The 18,429-nt window shown below is 45.6% G+C and overlaps 1 protein-coding gene across 1 annotated transcript in view; it reads left to right on the forward strand.

The window, feature by feature from the left end:
* The window catches only part of LOC117733427 (calmodulin-regulated spectrin-associated protein 3-like), a 27,634-nt gene extending 13,877 nt beyond the window's left edge, over positions 1-13,757 (forward strand). Inside the window, exons 8-19 of the mRNA XM_034537066.1 lie at positions 1,008-1,147; positions 2,438-2,531; positions 2,609-2,660; positions 2,839-2,900; positions 2,990-3,020; positions 3,190-5,593; positions 5,699-5,820; positions 6,000-6,265; positions 6,348-6,447; positions 6,935-7,047; positions 7,129-7,247; positions 12,887-13,757. Coding sequence (XP_034392957.1) covers positions 1,008-1,147; positions 2,438-2,531; positions 2,609-2,660; positions 2,839-2,900; positions 2,990-3,020; positions 3,190-5,593; positions 5,699-5,820; positions 6,000-6,265; positions 6,348-6,447; positions 6,935-7,047; positions 7,129-7,247; positions 12,887-13,216 — 3,833 coding nt within the window. The 3' untranslated portion in view covers positions 13,217-13,757. The remainder of the gene's footprint in view (positions 1-1,007; positions 1,148-2,437; positions 2,532-2,608; positions 2,661-2,838; positions 2,901-2,989; positions 3,021-3,189; positions 5,594-5,698; positions 5,821-5,999; positions 6,266-6,347; positions 6,448-6,934; positions 7,048-7,128; positions 7,248-12,886) is intronic.
* Positions 13,758-18,429: the final 4,672 nt, after the last annotated feature.

Genomic DNA, 18,429 nt, shown 5'->3' on the forward strand with positions numbered 1-18,429 from the left:
AGTCTTAGAGGGACAGTGTGTGAGATTGAGTCTTAAAGGGACAGTGTGTTTGATTGAGTCTCAAAGGGACAGTGTGTGGGATTGATTCTTAAAGGGACAGTGTGTGGGATTGATTCTTAAAGGGACAGCGTGTGAGATTGAGTCTTAGAGGGACAGTGTGTGGGATTGAGTCTTAGAGGGACAGTGTGTGGGATTGATTCTTAAAGGGACAGCGTGTGAGATTGAGTCTTAGAGGGACAGTGTGTGAGATTGAGTCTTAAAGGGACAGCGTGTGAGATTGAGTCTTAAAGGGACAGCGTGTGAGATTGATTCTTAGAGGGTCAGTGTGTGAGATTGAGTCTTAAAGGGACAGTGTGTGAGATTGAGTCTTAGAGGGACAGTGTGTGGGATTGATTCTTAAAGGGACAGCGTGTGAGATTGAGTCTTAGAGGGACAGTGTGTGAGATTGAGTCTTAAAGGGACAGCGTGTGAGATTGAGTCTTAGAGGGACAGCGTGTGAGATTGAGTCTTAAAGGGACAGCGTGTGAGATTGAGTCTTAAAGGGACAGCGTGTGAGATTGATTCTTAAAGGGACAGCGTGTGAGATTGATTCTTAGAGGGTCAGTGTGTGAGATTGAGTCTTAAAGGGACAGTGTGTGAGATTGAGTCTTAAAGGGACAGCGTGTGAGATTGAGTCTTAAAGGGACAGCGTGTGAGATTGAGTCTTAGAGGGACAGTGTTTGAGATTGAGTCTTAAAGGGACAGCGTGTGAGATTGAGTCTTAAAGGGACAGTCTGTTAGAGGTTGCAGAGTGCAACAAACAATGTTGGCCTTCAGGTAGTGAGTCATCTATCAGCAGAAACTACTCTGATCAACACTCTGCTCTTCTTCATGACTTAATAACTGCTTTTAAAAACATTGACAGAATACAAAACCCCAAAAATATATTCAGAATATAATTACATGTAACTATAGATATTGTTTCTAGAGCAGCAACAGTGATATGAAGTGCATATTTCCCCCTCCAGATGTGTGCCTGAAGGACACCATGTCGGTGGCTGACAGCCTCTACAACCTGCAGCTGGTCAGGGTCTTCTGTGAGAGCCGTCTGGAGAGGTGCTGCCCCCTGGCTGTGGAGGACCTGCTCTACGCACCGCCGGTGCTGCACGTGAGGACACAAACAAATATATATATATTTATGCGTCCAATCGCGTGCGTTGACTTTGTATTTGCTTCGCTTTGGGTGTGAACGCAGCATCAGAGTGAGGAGCATGAAAGAAGGGATGGAAAAGGAGGGTTAAAACAAGTTTATTGGATGCACTAGAAACAACTCGGCTGTTCCTGATATCGCCGAGGGTCGGATCGGCGATATTGAGAAGACATGTGTATGTAAAATGTAATTATTAACGAAGGGGGTCATTTCAAACTCAAAACTATTATTCAAAGAGAGGCCATTGAACATGTTTAAATTACAAGTCAGGGTTGAAGAGTCACAATATGTTGGTGCTTAACTTCACGGTTACGAACACAGATGAGGACGAGTAAAGAAGAGCCGTGACACCTGACCACCAGGGGGCGACTCCTCTGGTTGTATAGAAGTCTATGCTTCATGTGTTAAAGCTGCATTCTCTCTCCTGACCACCAGGAGGCGACTCCTCTGGTTGTATAGAAGTCTATGCTTCATGTGTTAAAGCTGCATTCTCTCTCCTGACCACCAGGGGGAGACTCCTCTGGTTGTATAGGAGTCTATGCTTCATGTGTTAAAGCTGCATTCTCTCTCCTGACCACCAGGGGGCGACTCCTCTGGTTGTATAGAAGTCTATGCTTCATGTGTTAAAGCTGCATTCTCTCTCCTGACCACCAGGGGGCGACTCCTCTGGTTGTATAGAAGTCTATGCTTCATGTGTTAAAGCTGCATTCTCTCTCCTGACCACCAGGGGGCGACTCCTCTGGTTGTATAGAAGTCTATTTAGAGTCAAACAGACCATAAAGCAGGGGATGCTTTAGGGCGGGGCTACAAGGACAGGTCGACACCAGAGACATATACGGCATCTCCATGTCACTCCTCTTCAGTCCTAATATGGCCACTTCCTGTTTACTGGTTGCAAAACAACAAAGATGGCAACAGCCAAAACGAGAGACGTCGTCACGACCCACAGCTGACAACAGCTTGTCAATGGCATTCGTCCCGCCCCTGGCGTCGGTTGGCTAATCGTTAGTTCCCCTGCTCACCTTATTTGTAAATTACCTTTTTAAATACAGAAGGTGCTGTTTCATGTCCCGAAGCCACACAAACCAGGTGGAGTGGATTCAAAGGTTTTGCAGTGAAAGACGGATTCCAGCCCGGGCATAGTTAGTCTTTCAACGCACCATCCCTTTGCTCTTTCATATTTACTGTGTAAAAGAAGTCAGCGAGGCCTTCATAATCTCCTCCATGGTGGCATGCCCTTTTCCTCAGCTGAACATCATGAGCTTCGTAGCCGAGCTGCTGGAGTGGTTTGAGGTGAAGAAGCCGGATTTCGTTCAGCCGGTCCAACCCATCGACCTCACAGGTCTGTCAAGGAGCACAAGTCCAGAACAATGAAGGCTCACTGACGGTCACCTCTGAAACTGCTTCTGTGTCTTTCAGATGTCTCGGGATTGCTCGACTGTACGAGTCCTGTCAACGGGAACAGCAACAGGTACAAACCTCGGGGAGCAATATCAGGAGTGACGATCTGAAGCTAAACACCGGCGGAAATAAACCAGAGAAATGTAGAGAAACAGGACCGGGTTCAGGCTTAGAGTCAAAGCTTTTTATTGTTGTGTGTTGTGAAATGTAAATTTTTTTATTTTCTTTCTGTGCTTTTTCTGCTTCAGTGGTTCTCCATCCTTCATCTTCAAACAACCCTTTGTGCCCATCTGCTCCCCAGTGTCACCAGGTAAGAAACACAATGTTGTTATTCAATCAAAAGAATATCTTTAATAGACTTTTTGACTTTATAAATTTGTTCTTCTTTTGCCTTTCCAGAAAACAAGAGTTGGACAAAGAAACAGATCAGGTAATAATACTTCGAAGCGTCACGTGATTTCTATAGTAAATGTCTTGTTGCATTCATTTTAATTTTTTTTAATCTTCTTTGTTTTGCTTCCGTTGTCTCTGCTTTTCCATCCTTGTTGGCACAACCCATCCATATGTCCATCCTTCCATCGCCATCCACCTCTCTGCAGTCGCCCTCTGTCAGCAGTGACTTTCAGCATCCCATTTGGGCTGGACAGTGATGTTGACATTGTCATGGGAAACCCAATAGATTCTGTCTTTCGCTCCGTCAGCACTGACAGCCTCACCGCCGGCATCCCTGCAATGACTTCCTCTGTGATATCGGCTGGCATGACTTGTCACGAGGACCTCAGCCACCTGGTCAGCGCCTCTGCTCCGTCGCAGCGCTCTTCCTGGGGTCCGTACGCTCACACAACGCCACTGGGAGAGCTGCCAACCATCGAGGAGGCGCTACAGGTGGTTCACACTCCGGGCAGCAAAGATCGGAGGAAGGGAAGGATAGCAGAGAAAGGTGGAAGAGGAGTGTCGGGAGGAAGGCCAGAGCCCAGGTTACGTCCGGAAGGAGCCCCTGCTGGTTTCTTCCTCCACTGCCCCGAGGAGGACAAACCCCAGCTCAGTAGTTCGGCTCCCTGCCGCCCTGGACTCCTCCACCGGCCGATCGGTGGGGAGGTAGGTGACACTGAAAGGCAAGGAAGGGGAGCGAGGAGGGCGAGATCGGGACACACTGCCGATATGTCGCGTGACGACGACTCCGTCCTACGAGATGGCAGTGTTGACTCCTCCGAAGCGTCGGACGATAGCCCGAGAAACGCACCCGGTAATATGCGTCCCAGTAACGGTCACCAGGGAAAAAACAGCACCAGCAACAGTCCACGGATGACGACCTTTGCTGAGCGACGAGACAGCAGAAGGAGACATCCCGCTGCTCCCGGGGAGGAGTCGGCCTCTGCTCCGACTCCGACAACGCCAGGAACTCCACAGACTCCCTCCACCCCAGCAGGGGCACCTGGCCACCAGGACAGCCCCGGGCCCAGAGGCCCTGAACTGGGCTCGAAGTCATCCGAGTTGGGGGCTCGTCTGGAGGAAAAACGCAAAAGCATTGAAGCCCAAAAAAGACGCATTGAAGCCATCTTCGCCAAGCACAGACAGAGGCTCGGAAAAACTGCTTTCCTTCAACTGAAAAGAGAGCAAGGAGAGGGAGGAGGGGAGGGAGCAGAGGGAGATACTCTCAGCCTGGAGGAACGTCTCACTTGCATGGAGGAGCAACTAAAACAGGAGGAGGAGAAAGAAAAGGATGGAGAGAAAGAGAAAGAAAAGCCATCTGTTCCTATTGCCCGTCGGTTAGAGAAGCAGGTCACTTTCTCTATCGAAAGTAAGAAAGGGGCAGAAAAAGAGAAAGGAGGTGAAGCCGTCTTTGTGGAGTACAATGAAGTGGTTCAGAAACTGAGTGACGCTCTGCAGTCACTTCAAAACGACATGCAGAAACTTACAGAACAGCAACAGCAGCTCATGAGTAATCAAAGACCCATAAATACACCCCAAACCACTCCTAAATCAACCCCTAGAAGTGCTGCCAAAACGCCTCCTCACACCCCAACAAAGACCCCACCGAGAACCCCGACCAAGACTTCTACGAGGAGTAAAGCTCTGGTGATCCCTGGTCCCAGTGGCCCTGCGGCCTCCTCCCCGTCACGACGTTCGCTCCTTCATTCTTCTTCAACCTCACCAAAGACTATCATTTCCTCTTCCTGCCCGACTCCCCGCACAAAGATCCACTCCTCCTCCACTCCCCGCAGCCCCAACCACCACCCGCGTGCCCAGCATCCGCCTCACCCACGGCCTTCCGAACTCAAGTTCCCCCCACTCAACCGCGCCTTGGCACCGACCCACAACGTGGACACTCTCCCCCACTTACGCCGCGTGTCACCTAGCAAGTGTCAGGTTCAGACTTCCTCCTCTTTTCGGATCAGTGGGCTACGGACTCCTCAAGAGAATCCTCAGGCTACCCAGCAGCCCCAGCCTGATGGGAACACCTCGGACTCAGCGTCGAGCGAGACGCCAACTCAGTTCAGCTTGGAGCTGGAGGACATGGAAGCCGTAGGAGGGCTGCCGGTTTTCCCACAGCCCGGACAAGACCGTCCGACGGCTGCTGGTGGGAGCAGCTCTGGCGCTCCTTCCGAGTGCTCCTTTGGGAGCGAGACTTTGTCTCTTTCTGCTGCGTTCAGCACAGGAGGTGAAGACGGGAGAGGTGGAGGTAGAGGGAAGCACTGCAGCCTGATTGAGGCCTCACTGTGTTCTCTTGGAGGGCCAGAGGGCAGTGATGTACCAACTGATGAAGGGCAGGAGTTTTCCTCTGATTCCATGAGCGACCACACAGAATCTGCGGTGGAACCTGTTACAGGACTCGATGCAGAACCTTTAGACCGTATAGAGCAGCTGGATCTGGCAACAAGAGCCGTCAATTTGCCAGAACAACAAACCGAACGAGAACAGACGAGACAGACAGAACCTCAGGAACCGAGTGGAGAGCAGAACGAGCCCGGTGCTAGAGGAGGAATTGGCTTCTTCTTTCAGGTGAGTGCTGCTTGGAAAAACAAAATGGAAGCGAAGGTTTGCATCTGTGCACTTTAATTCTGTCATGACAGTTTAGTATGTGATCTTGTGTATGTGTGGTTGTAGGGGGAGGTGCATAGTGAAGAGGAGATGGCCCAGCGTAGAGCTTTGCTGTTGGAAAAACAGCAGAAGAGAGCTGAGGAGTTGAAGAAGAGGAGACAGTGGAATGAGCAAGAAAGGGAAAACAGGTAGCAAACACATGCACTGAGCACAGAATCTGCGGTGGAACCTGCTAGAGGACTCGCTGCAGAACCTTTAGAACCCTATAGAGCAGCTGAATCTGGCAACAGGAGCCGGCAATTTGCCAGAACATAGTCCAACGCTGAGATGCATCCACGTAAATGTAACCTATTCCTCTTGGTTTCAGACCAGCATCTCCCTTCAATACACCTCCTGCAGGAATGACCTCACCTTCCCCCACACCTCCTGCTACACCAGGCCGGCGGGGAAATTTCACGCGAGTGGAGTATGCACGGCGGCATCAACTCAGGATCATGGAGGACTTGGACAAAGTGCTTCGGCAGAAATTAACTAATCAAGGACGATCTTCCGCCAAGAAAACCCGCTCACGTCCTCGCAGCATGACGAGGGAGGAAACCCAGCTGTCTCTGAGTCCAGCCAAGAGCACAGCTGGTAACGTCTTTGATGAGAAGTTATGAACAAATTAAGTGTTTCGGATGATTTCAAAACTCTTTTAATATTTATGTTTCTTCAGGCTCCAAGTTGACCAAAGTCTACTCTAACTCCTCCCTCAACCTGACAGCAACGGATGAGCCAGGAAAGAGATGTGATGACCTCCTTAAGAAACCCAACAGGTGCTCTCATCTATACAGGTTTGAGTGGTAGATGGATGGGGAGGAGGCCGTAATGATTGTCTCTTTAGCCCAGTCATTTCTTCCAGAGGGAAATATCTCGCCAACTATTGGACGGATTGGTAAGAAATTTGATCCAGAAATCCATCGTCCCTCGTTGCTGCATCCAAATGATTTTGCCGATCCCCAGACTTTTTGTAATCATTACCAACATGTACATATTTCCAGTTATGCAGCGCCGAGGATCATAGCAGGATAAATGAATCACCAAAGTACTAATGCGATAATTTAATATATATATTAAATTAGCATTTTAGTGGTTAGTATGGTGTTTTTTATAGATTTAAACAATGCTGCATGCTGACCATAGACACATGACCAGTAACTGTACACATGTTAACATAAAGGCCATGCTAACACAGCGATGGGCTAACGTTAGCATAACAGGATGGGACGGCCTTTTGGTTCATTGACTGCATTTCTCCAACAGCCGTCCTAGTTCACCTTCGGGATGTGCGACACCAAGTAAACTGGCAACTCAGAACGGAGATCCAGACTCAGAGACTGGTTCCAATGGAACCTCGCCCGCCCCAGAATACACAGGTACAACACTACGGATGTGCATTGCCAAACATTGTCCCAGCAGGTTAGCATAAACAAGTGTATCTGTGTTTGTATTTGCAGGTCCAAAACTCTTCAAAGAACCAAGCTCTAAGTCCAACAAGTTCATCATCCACAACGCTCTGTCTCGCTGCTGCCTCGCTGGGAAGGTCAACGAGACCCAGAAGAACAAGATCGTTGAGGTAGATGAATCATTCTGTTACTTTGAGCCAAATTCATAAATAATTGTAGCTCATGCTTGGTGATATATGCACAGTGATAGAAATTATTATTTAAAACTATGAACATTCTGATCTGAAATTCTTTAATGCTGTTTGACCTTAATTTTACAACTGATGAGGATCATTGCATCAGCTGCTCGTGAAATATTGAGCCGCATTTGATTAGAGGGTCAATTCAATGGAATGTATTTGTACAGCCTAATGTAGAAGGCTTCATACTCTCAGCATGCAGCATCCTCTCTCGAAAAGGACAAACTCCCCAAAAAGACTTTCACAGGGAGAAAAAAAAGGACGAAACCTCCTATTTGAGTTGTTACAAGTAGTTATGTCTCATGAGCACAAAGATCACAGCTGGTGTGATGAAGTGCATCTATAAGTAAGGTGAGATACAGAGTTAAATTAAATTATTAGACACATAATGATGCCTCTCTCAATCTGGCTTTAATTCACCGGCTCACCATCGTCTGTCATGCTTTTCCTGTCAACTTTGTTTTCATGGATCACAACTGCGTTCGCCAGCTCAGCATTAAACGTTTGTGTCCGCCATGTTTCTACAGCAGCCCAAACACAGAGGTTTCAGTTGGTTGCAAACTAGAACCTCACCACTAGATGGTGCCAGATCCTACACGCTCGCCCTTTAAATGGAAATACTCAAGTATGAGTACCTCAAAATAGTACTTGAGTACAGGACTTACATGAATGTATGCTGGTTTGAAGATCAGAGAAACAGAAGTGAACAAAACAGCCAATATGATTCTTTGCCCTCTTCCTTTTCTTCCTTCTTCCTTTTCTTCCTTCTTCCTTCTTCCTTCTTCCTTCTGTTCCTTCTTCCTTCTGTTCCTTCTTCCTTTCTTCTTCTCCTTCCGTTCCTTCTTCCTTCTTTCTTCTTCCTTCTGTTCCTTCTTCCTTCTGTTCCTTCTTCCTTTTCTTCCTTCTTCCTTCTGTTCTTCTGTTCCTTCTTCTTTTTCTTCCTTCTTCCTTCTGTTCCTTCTTCCTTCTGTTCCTTTTCTTCCTTCTTCCTTCTGTTCCTTCTTCCTTCTGTTCCTTCTTCCCTTTCTTCCTTCTGTTCCTTCTTCCTTTTCTTCCTTCTTCCTTCTGTTCCTTCTTCCTTCTGTTCCTTCTTCCTTCTGTTCCTTCTTCCCTTTCTTCCTTCTGTTCCTTCTTCCTTCTGTTCCTTATTCCTTCTGTTCCTTCTTCCTTCTGTTCCTTTTCATCCTTCTTCCTTCTGTTCCTTCTTCCTTCTGTTCCTTCTTCCCTTTCTTCCTTCTGTTCCTTCTTCCTTCTGTTCCTTCTTCCTTCTGTTCCTTCTTCCTTCTGTTCCTTCTTCCTTCTGTTCCTTCTTCCTTTTCTTCCTTCTTCCTTCTGTTCCTTCTTCCTTCTGTTCCTTCTTCCTTTTCTTCCTTCTGTTCCTTCTTCCTTCTGTTCCTTCTGTTCCTTCTTCCTTCTGTTCCTTCTTCCTTTTCTTCCTTCTTCCTTCTGTTCCTTCTTCCTTCTGTTCCTTCTTCCTTTTCTTCCTTCTGTTCCTTCTTCCTTCTGTTCCTTCTGTTCCTTCTTCCTTCTGTTCCTTCTTCCTTTTCTTCCTTCTTCCTTCCGTTCCTTCTTCCTTCTGTTCCTTCTTCCTTCTGTTCCTTCTTCCTTCTGTTCCTTCTTCCTTTTCTTCCTTCTTCCTTCTGTTCCTTCTTCCTTCTGTTCCTTCTTCCTTCTGTTCCTTCTGTTCCTTCTTCCTTTTCTTCCTTCTGTTCCTTCTTCCTTTTCTTCCTTCTTCCTTCTGTTCCTTCTTCCTTCTGTTCCTTCTTCCTTTTCTTCCTTCTGTTCCTTCTTCCTTCTGTTCCTTCTTCCTTTTCTTCCTTCTTCCTTCTGTTCCTTCTTCCTTCTGTTCCTTCTTCCTTTTCTTCCTTCTTCCTTCTGTTCCTTCTTCCTTCTGTTCCTTCTTCATTTTCTTCCTTTTCTTCCTTCTTCCTTCTGTTCCTTCTTCATTTTCTTCCTTTTCTTCCTTCTTCCTTCTGTTCCTTCTTCCTTTTCTTCCTTCTGTTCCTTCTTCCTTCTGTTCCTTCTTCCTTCTGTTCCTTCTTCCTTTTCTTCCTTCTTCCTTCTGTTCCTTCTTCCCTTTCTTCCTTCTGTTCCTTCTTCCTTTTCTTCCTTCTTCCTTCTGTTCCTTCTTCCTTCTGTTCCTTCTTCATTTTCTTCCTTTTCTTCCTTTTCTTCCTTCTGTTCCTTCTTCCTTCTGTTCCTTCTTCCTTCTGTTCCTTCTTCATTTTCTTCCTTCTTCCTTCTGTTCCTTCTTCCTTTTCTTCCTTCTCTTCCTTTTCTTCCTTCTTCCTTCTGTTCCTTCTTCCTTTTCTTCCTTCTTCCTTCTGTTCCTTCTTCCTTTTCTTCCTTCTGTTCCTTCTTCCTTCTGTTCCTTCTTCCTTTTCTTCCTTTTCTTCCTTTTCTTCCTTCTTCCTTCTGTTCCTTCTTCATTTTCTTCCATCTTCCTTCTGTTCCTTCTTCCTTTTCTTCCTTTTCTTCCTTCTTCCTTCTGTTCCTTCTTCCTTTTCTTCCTTTTCTTCCTTCTTCCTTCTGTTCCTTCTTCCTTCTGTTCCTTCTTCCTTTTCTTCCTTCTTCCTTTTCTTCCTTATTCCTTCTGTTCCTTCTTCCTTCTGTTCCTTCTTCCTTTTCTTCCTTCTTCCTTTTCTTCCTTATTCTTTCTGTTCCTTCTTCTTTCTGTTCCTTCTTCCTTTTCTTCCTTCTTCCTTCTGTTCCTTCTTCCTTTTCTTCCTTCTTCCTTCTGTTCCTTCTTCCTTCTTTCTGTTCCTTCTTCCTTTTCTTCCTTCTTCCTTCTGTTCCTTCTTCCTTCTTTCTGTTCCTTCTTCATCTTCTTCCTTCTGTTCCTTCTTCCTTTTCTTCCTTGTTTCTTCTGTTCCTTCTTCCTTTTCTTCCTTCCTTCTGTTCCTTCTTTCTTCTCTTCCTTGCTTCTGTTCCTTCTGTTCCTTTTCTTCCTTATTCCTTCTGTTCCTTTTCTTCCTTCTTCCTTCTGTTCCTTCTTCCTTTTCTTCCTTCTTCCTTCTGTTCCTTCTTCCTTCTGTTCCTTCTTCCTTCTGTTCCTTCTTCATTTTCTTCCTTTTCTTCCTTTTCTTCCTTCTGTTCCTTCTTCCTTCTGTTCCTTCTTCCTTCTGTTCCTTCTTCATTTTCTTCCTTCTTCCTTCTGTTCCTTCTTCCTTTTCTTCCTTCTCTTCCTTTTCTTCCTTCTTCCTTCTGTTCCTTCTTCCTTTTCTTCCTTCTTCCTTCTGTTCCTTCTTCCTTTTCTTCCTTCTGTTCCTTCTTCCTTCTGTTCCTTCTTCCTTTTCTTCCTTTTCTTCCTTTTCTTCCTTCTTCCTTCTGTTCCTTCTTCATTTTCTTCCATCTTCCTTCTGTTCCTTCTTCCTTTTCTTCCTTTTCTTCCTTCTTCCTTCTGTTCCTTCTTCCTTTTCTTCCTTTTCTTCCTTCTTCCTTCTGTTCCTTCTTCCTTCTGTTCCTTCTTCCTTTTCTTCCTTCTTCCTTTTCTTCCTTATTCCTTCTGTTCCTTCTTCCTTCTGTTCCTTCTTCCTTTTCTTCCTTCTTCCTTTTCTTCCTTATTCTTTCTGTTCCTTCTTCTTTCTGTTCCTTCTTCCTTTTCTTCCTTCTTCCTTCTGTTCCTTCTTCCTTTTCTTCCTTCTTCCTTCTGTTCCTTCTTCCTTCTTTCTGTTCCTTCTTCCTTTTCTTCCTTCTTCCTTCTGTTCCTTCTTCCTTCTTTCTGTTCCTTCTTCATCTTCTTCCTTCTGTTCCTTCTTCCTTTTCTTCCTTGTTTCTTCTGTTCCTTCTTCCTTTTCTTCCTTCCTTCTGTTCCTTCTTTCTTCTCTTCCTTGCTTCTGTTCCTTTTCTTCCTTATTCCTTCTGTTCCTTTTCTTCCTTCCTTCTGTTCCTTCTTCCTTCTTCCTGTTCCTTATTCCTTCCTTCTGTTCCTTCTTTCTTCTCTTCCTTCTTAATTTTCTTCCTAACTTCTGTTCCTTATTCCTTTTGTTCCTTCTGTTCCTTCTTCCTTTCCTTCCTTACTTCTGTTCCTTATTCCTTTTGTTCCTTCTCTTCCTTCTTCCTTTTCTTCCTAACTTCTGTTCCTTATTCCTTTTGTTCCTTCTGTTCCTTCTGTTCCTTCTTCCTTTTCTTCCTAACTTCTGTTCCTTATTCCTTTTGTTCCTTCTGTTCCTTTTGTTCCTTCTGTTCCTTCTGTTCCTTCTCTTCCTTCTTCCTTTTCTTCCTTACTTCTGTTCCTTATTCCTTTTGTTCCTTCTGTTCCTTTTGTTCCTTCTTTCTTCTCTTCCTTCTTTCTTTTCTTCCTTACTTCTGTTCCTTATTCCTTTTGTTCCTTTTGTTCCTTCTGTTCCTTCTTCCTTTCCTTCCTTCCTTCTGTTCCTTATTCCTTTTGTTCCTTCTTCCTTTCCTTCCTTCCTTCTGTTCCTTATTCCTTTTGTTCCTTCTGTTCCTTCTTCCTGTTCCTTATTCCTTCCTTCTGGTTCTTCTTTCTTCTCTTCCTTCTTTCTTTTCTTCCTTACTTCTGTTCCTTAATCCTTTTGTTCCTTTTGTTCCTTCTGTTCCTTCTTCCTTTCCTTCCATCCTTCTGTTCCTTATTCCTTTTGTTCCTTCTGTTCCTTCTTCCTTTCCGTCCTTCCTTCTGTTCCTTATTCCTTTTGTTCCTTCTGTTCCTTCTTCCTTTTCTTCCTTCCTTCTGTTCCTTATTCCTTTCCTTCCTTCCTTCTGTTCCTTATTCCTTTTGTTCCTTCTGTTCCTTCTTCCTGTTCCTTATTCCTTCCTTCTGGTTCTTCTTTCTTCTCTTCCTTCTTCCTTTCCTTCCTTACTTCTGTTCCTTATTCCTTTTGTTCCTTTTGTTCCTTTTGTTCCTTCTGTTCCTTCTTCCTTTCCTTCCTTCCTTCTGTTCCTTATTCCTTTTGTTCCTTCTGTTCCTTCTTCCTGTTCCTTATTCCTTCCTTCTGGTTCTTCTTTCTTCTCTTCCTTCTTCCTTTTCTTCCTTACTTCTGTTCCTTATTCCTTTTGTTCCTTCTGTTCCTTCTGTTCCTTCTTTCTTCTCTTCCTTCTTCCTTTTCTTCCTTACTTCTGTTCCTTATTCCTTTTGTTCCTTTTGTTCCTTCTGTTCCTTCTTCCTTTTCTTCCTTCCTTCTGTTCCTTATTCCTTTTGTTCCTTCTGTTCCTTCTTCCCGTTCCTTATTCCTTCCTTCTGGTTCTTCTTTCTTCTCTTCCTTCTTCCTTTTCTTCCTAACTTCTGTTCCTTATTCCTTTTGTTCCTTCTGTTCCTTTTGTTCCTTCTGTTCCTTCTCTTCCTTCTTTCTTTTCTTCCTTACTTCTGTTCCTTAATCCTTTTGTTCCTTTTGTTCCTTCTGTTCCTTCTTCCTTTTCTTCCTTACTTCTGTTCCTTATTCCTTTTGTTCCTTCTGTTCCTTCTTCCTTTCCTTCCTTCCTTCTGTTCCTTATTCCTTTGGTTCCTTCTGTTCCTTCTTCCTTTCCTTCCTTCCTTCTGTCCCTTCTTCCTTTTCTTCCTTCCTTCTGTTCCTTCTCTCTTCCTTCTCTTCGTTCTCTTCCTTCGACCTCAGGAGATGGAGAAGAGTCCTGCCAACCACTTCCTCATCCTCTTCCGTGATTCCAGCTGCCAGTTCAGGGGCGTTTACACCATAAACGCCGACTCCCAGGAGCTTGTGCGATTGGCTGGCGTGGGGCCGCGGACGATTGGCTCCGCCCAGGTGGAGTCCATCTTCAAATACAGTTCAGACAGGAAGCAGTTTAGTGCCATACCCTCCAAAACCATGGGCATGAGTGTGGACGCCTTCACCATCCCCGGCCATCTTTGGCATGGAGGAGGCACGGCAGGAGGAGGAGCAGGCCGGAGGGCAAGCGTCACTAAGAAGGCAGTCATTTCTAAGTGAGAGAAGACGCCATGCAAGAAAACACAAGAATCACACTGAAAATGTCACCCAGATTAGCCTTCAGCCATGTGTGTGCCATCGGATTTACTACAAAATGTTTGAAAATGAAAATGTTAAGAGCACACCTTTCTTTACCTAAACTCACCACCCAGAGTGTGCAGGGGGGTGTTTTGTAAAAGGTTAAGTCAACTGCACAAGAAAGAGGTACTTTTAAAAAGTCTCAGTACTTTATTTGAAGTACAAACTCCAAAACATTGTCTCTCAGCTCCTCCTCAAGGAGAACATGTTTTATACGCCTTCTGGTCTCAGAAGGGTTTAATTCCACCAACAGCTGTCAGTCGGTGGATCGAAGCACATTTAGATTGCAGAATGAAAAATAGCCATAATCCAAGAGAAGAAACAGGTATTTACTGTGTGTGGTCTCAAAATAATACCACAGAGTAAAGGTATGATCATCAGATCAATTAAAACTGAGCTAATGGTGTATTGATGATGATGATGATGATGATGATGATGATGACGATGATGATGACGATGATGATGATGACACATTTCGAAGTACCTGCAGTTTTCGGGATGGGTTCTGGTTCCAAGTTGGGGAAGTTCCTGATCACATTAAAGGGACAGTACGGTGTTTATGAGTCTGGTGTGTGAGGTACTTGTGTGTATTACTACTACAGTAGAAGGAGGTACTTCTGTGTATTACTACTACAGTAGAAGGAGGTACTTCTGTGTATTACTACTACAGTAGAAGGAGGTACTTCTGTGTATTACTACTACAGTAGAAGGAGGTACTTCTGTGTATTACTACTACAGTAGAATGAGGTACTTCTGTGTTTTATTACTACAGTACAAGGAGCAAAGGCATGTTCTGCTGAGGATGTATTTTAGACTCCTACAAGAATCGATATCAGTTTAAGTGAACAATATATTTATAATATCTTCACCTCTGGAACTGAAGCTGTTATCTCTTCAGAGACATCAGCCTCCATTCACTAAACCACTGGTTTAACCTCTCAGGACTAGTTGGTGACCAGCTGCTGCCTCCATCTGTTAGTCAGCTAGTTATTCAGTTAGTATGTTAGTCTGTTAGTTAGTATGTTAGTTAGCTAGGTAGTTAGTCTGTTAGTATCTTAGTTTGTTAGCTAATGAGTTAGTTAGTGTGTTAGTTAGCTAGTTAGTTAGGTAGTTAGTTAGTCTGTTGGTTAGTTAGTGGGCTAGTCTGTTAGTATCTTAGTTTGTTAGCTAATCAGTTAGTTAGTATTTTAGTCTGTTGGTTAGTTAGTGAGTGAGTTATAGTTAGTTAGCTAGTTAGTTAGTCATTTAGTTTGTATGTTTAGTTGTTGAGTAACTTTGGTGTTTTAAAGCGTCAGGTCAGATCCAGCAGTGCTGAGAAATGATGCCAACGAGTGCAAAAAACTGCAACACGAAGACTCAGAGGAGGAAGCAGAGTTAATAAGGTGCAATGGAGAGATGTAAATTCATCCATAAGGAGAGAGAGAAGAGGAGAGAGGTGCTCAGTGTATCCTAAAACATCCCCCAGCAGCCTATAAGCCTATAGCAGCATATCAAGGGGCTGGACCAGGGCAAACCTGATTCAGCCCTAACTATAACTGAGGTCTATAGGAATACACGGCTCCACAGAGCTACTATTACTACTACTACTGGTTGGAGTCCTGCATCACATTGAGACGTGGTATTGAATCAAATGCAGAAGGAATCGCTTCTTTAAATGTAGCTACAGCACTGTCAGTTAGACATCTGGTGTAGAAACTTTTGACTAACTATAATAATAATAAATACAAGAATATTTGTATCATTAACAATTATGTTTCACATTCATAGCCATGATTCTACGAGGTATCGTGATATCATAAAATAAACAAAAGCACTACACGAACACTGCAAATGTAAGTAAATAAATACATGAGCACTCTATAGCCACAGTGGAATAGAGTGGAGCCCTCTGGTGGTCAGGTATGTATGCAAAATCCAGGCGCACGAGAAGGAAGGTTACATTTTAAGGCGGAGATCTTTTTCTGTGCGTTAGAAAACATTTCAGAAGAGACTTCAGAGAATGTTGGAGAATTAGGAACAATGTGTTTCTGAATTGATTTTCATTTCATTTTGGAGAGTGATCGACGGCTTGGCATTTCATTGAACAGATACCAAACCTTTTACTTTATGGTCACTAGGAGGGGGGGGGGGGGGGGGGGGGGGTGATGACGGTGGTGGAGGGGAGGGGGGGAGGGGGGTGTCAGCATCATCCCAATCCATGAGGTAGTCGGAGTCCGAGTCGTAGATCACCTCCATTGGCTCTTCCGGTTCTGGCCCTCTGGGAACCAGGAGGTTGTCAGGGACAACTGTGCTGGGAACCAGTTGATGCATTGTAACACATTGACATTGAGGGAGCAACGGGTTCTATTTATAAACTCTGGACGACGCTCTTTGATGTCACTCGTGAGGTCACACAGACCCAATAGTGTCACTTCAGTCAGTCCACAGGGGGAACCAGAACCAACACTACCACGTTAGTCCACAGGGGGAACCAGAACCAACACTACCACGTTAGTCCACAAGGGGAACCAGAACCAACACTACCACGTTAGTCCACAGGGGGAACCAGAACCAACACTACCACGTTAGTCCACAGGGGGAACCAGAACCAACACTACCACGTTAGTCCACAGGGGGCACCAGAACCAACACTACCACTTTAGTCCACAGGGGGCACCAGAACCAACACTACCACTTTAGTCCACAGGGGGCATCAGAACCAACACTACCACTTTAGTCCACAGGGGGCACCAGAACCAACACTACCACTTTAGTCCACAGGGGGCATCAGAACCAACACTACCACTTTAGTCCACAGGGGGCACCAGAACCAACACTACCACTTTAGTCCACAGGGGGCGTCAGAACCAACACTACCACTTTAGTCCACAGGGGGCACCAGAACCAACACTACCACTTTAGTCCATAGGGGGCACCAGAACCAACACTACCACTTTAGTCCACAGGGGGCACCAGAACCAACACTACCACTTTAGTCCACAGGGGGCACCAGAACCAACACTACCACTTTAGTCCACAGGGGGCGCCAGAACCAACACTACCACTTTAGTCCACAGGGGGCACCAGAACCAACACTACCACTTTAGTCCATAGGGGGCACCAGAACCGACACTACCACTTTAGTCCACAGGGGGCACCAGAACCGACACTACCACTTTAGTCCACAGGGGGCACCAGAACCAACACTACCACTTTAGTCCATAGGGGGCACCAGAACCGACACTACCACTTTAGTCCACAGGGGGCACCAGAACCAACACTACCACTTTAGTCCATAGGGGGCACCAGAACCGACACTACCACTTTAGTCCACAGGGGGCACCAGAACCAACACTACCACTTTAGTCCATAGGGGGCACCAGAACCGACACTACCACTTTAGTCCACAGGGGGCACCAGAACCAACACTACCACTTTAGTCCATAGGGGGCACCAGAACCGACACTACCACTTTAGTCCACAGGGGGCACCAGAACCAACACTACCACTTTAGTCCATAGGGGGCACCAGAACCGACACTACCACTTTAGTCCACAGGGGGCACCAGAACCGACACTACCACTTTAGTCCACAGGGGGCACCAGAACCGACACTACCACTTTCCTGGGTCCTAGTTTATTCACATGGGAGCCAAAAGTTATTCAATTCAATTCAATTCAGTTTATTTTGTATAGCCCAATATCACAAATTACAAATTTGCCTCAGAGGGCTTTACAATCTGTACACATACGACATCCCTGTCCCAGGACCTCACATCGAATCAGGAAAAACTCCCCAAAAATAACCTTTCACAGGGAAAAAAGGGAAGAAACCTTCAGTAGAGCAACAGAGGAGGATCCCTCTCCCCGGATGGACAGATGAATAGATGTCATGTGTACAGAATGAACAGCATTTACAAAGTTACATAAACACATTACATGAATATGACAGCTGCACGGTGGTGTAGTGGCTAGCACTGTCGCCTCACAGCAAGAGGGCCGCGGGTTCAATTCCCGGTCGGAGCGGTCCTTCTGTGTGGAGTTTGCATGTTCTCCCCGTGGCAGCGTGGGTTCTCTCCGGGCTCTCCGGCTTCCTCCCACAGTCCAAAGACATGCTGCAGGTTAATTGATCTCTAAATTGCCCATAGGTGTGAATGTGAGAGTGAATGGTTGTATGTCCCTACATGTGCCCTCGATGGACTGGCGGCCTGTCCAGGGTGTCCCCTGCCTTCGCCCTATGTCAGCTGGGATAGGCTCCAGCGCCCCCGCGACCCTAATGAGGATAAGCGGTATTGAAAATGGATGGATGGATGGATGGATGAATATGACAATGTATGAATGGAACTCCAATCCATGAAACAGAAGGAGGTAGAGAGGAGGGGGCGGGGCATCAGTAGGGCCAAGGTGGGAGGCCGGCTCACCAGGCATCAGACACCTCCAGGTCCAATGGACCCTCTGAGACGTGAAGTCACAACGACTCCGGGGAGGAAGCAGAGTTAATAAGGTGCAATGGAGAGATGTAAATGTATCCATAAGGAGAGAGAGAAGAGGAGAGAGGTGCTCAGTGTATCCTAAAACATCCCCCAGCAGCCTATAAGCCTATAGCAGCATATCAAGGGGCTGGACCAGGGCAAACCTGATTCAGCCCTAACTATAAGGACTATTAAAGAGGAAAGTCTTAAGTCTATTCTTAAATGAGGTGACTGTGTCTGCCTCCAGGACTGAAAGTGGAAGCTGGTTCCATAAAAGAGGAGCTTGATAACTGAAGGCTCTGGCTCCCATCCTACTTTTTAGGACTCTAGGAACCACAAGTAGCCCCACATTTAGTGAGCAGCTCTCTAGTGGGGCAATATGGTACTACAAGCTCCTTAAGATATGATGGTGCATCACCAATCAAGGCTTTGTAGGTGAGGAGAAGAATTTTAAATGTGATTCTTGATTTTACAGGGAGCCAGTGCAGAGCAGCTAATACAGGAGTCATGTGATCTCTTTTCTTAGTTTTTGTAAGTACACGAGCTGCAGCATTCTGGATCAACTGGAGGGACTTAAGAGACTTATTAGGGCAGCCTGATAATAAGGAGTTGCAGTAATCTAGTCTGGAAGTAACAAACGCGTGAACCAGCTTTTCTGCATCTTTTTGAGACAAGATTTGCCTGA

Source organism: Cyclopterus lumpus, chromosome 1 (assembly GCF_009769545.1).
Source record: "Cyclopterus lumpus isolate fCycLum1 chromosome 1, fCycLum1.pri, whole genome shotgun sequence".
Classification (NCBI taxonomy): domain Eukaryota; kingdom Metazoa; phylum Chordata; class Actinopteri; order Perciformes; family Cyclopteridae; genus Cyclopterus; species Cyclopterus lumpus.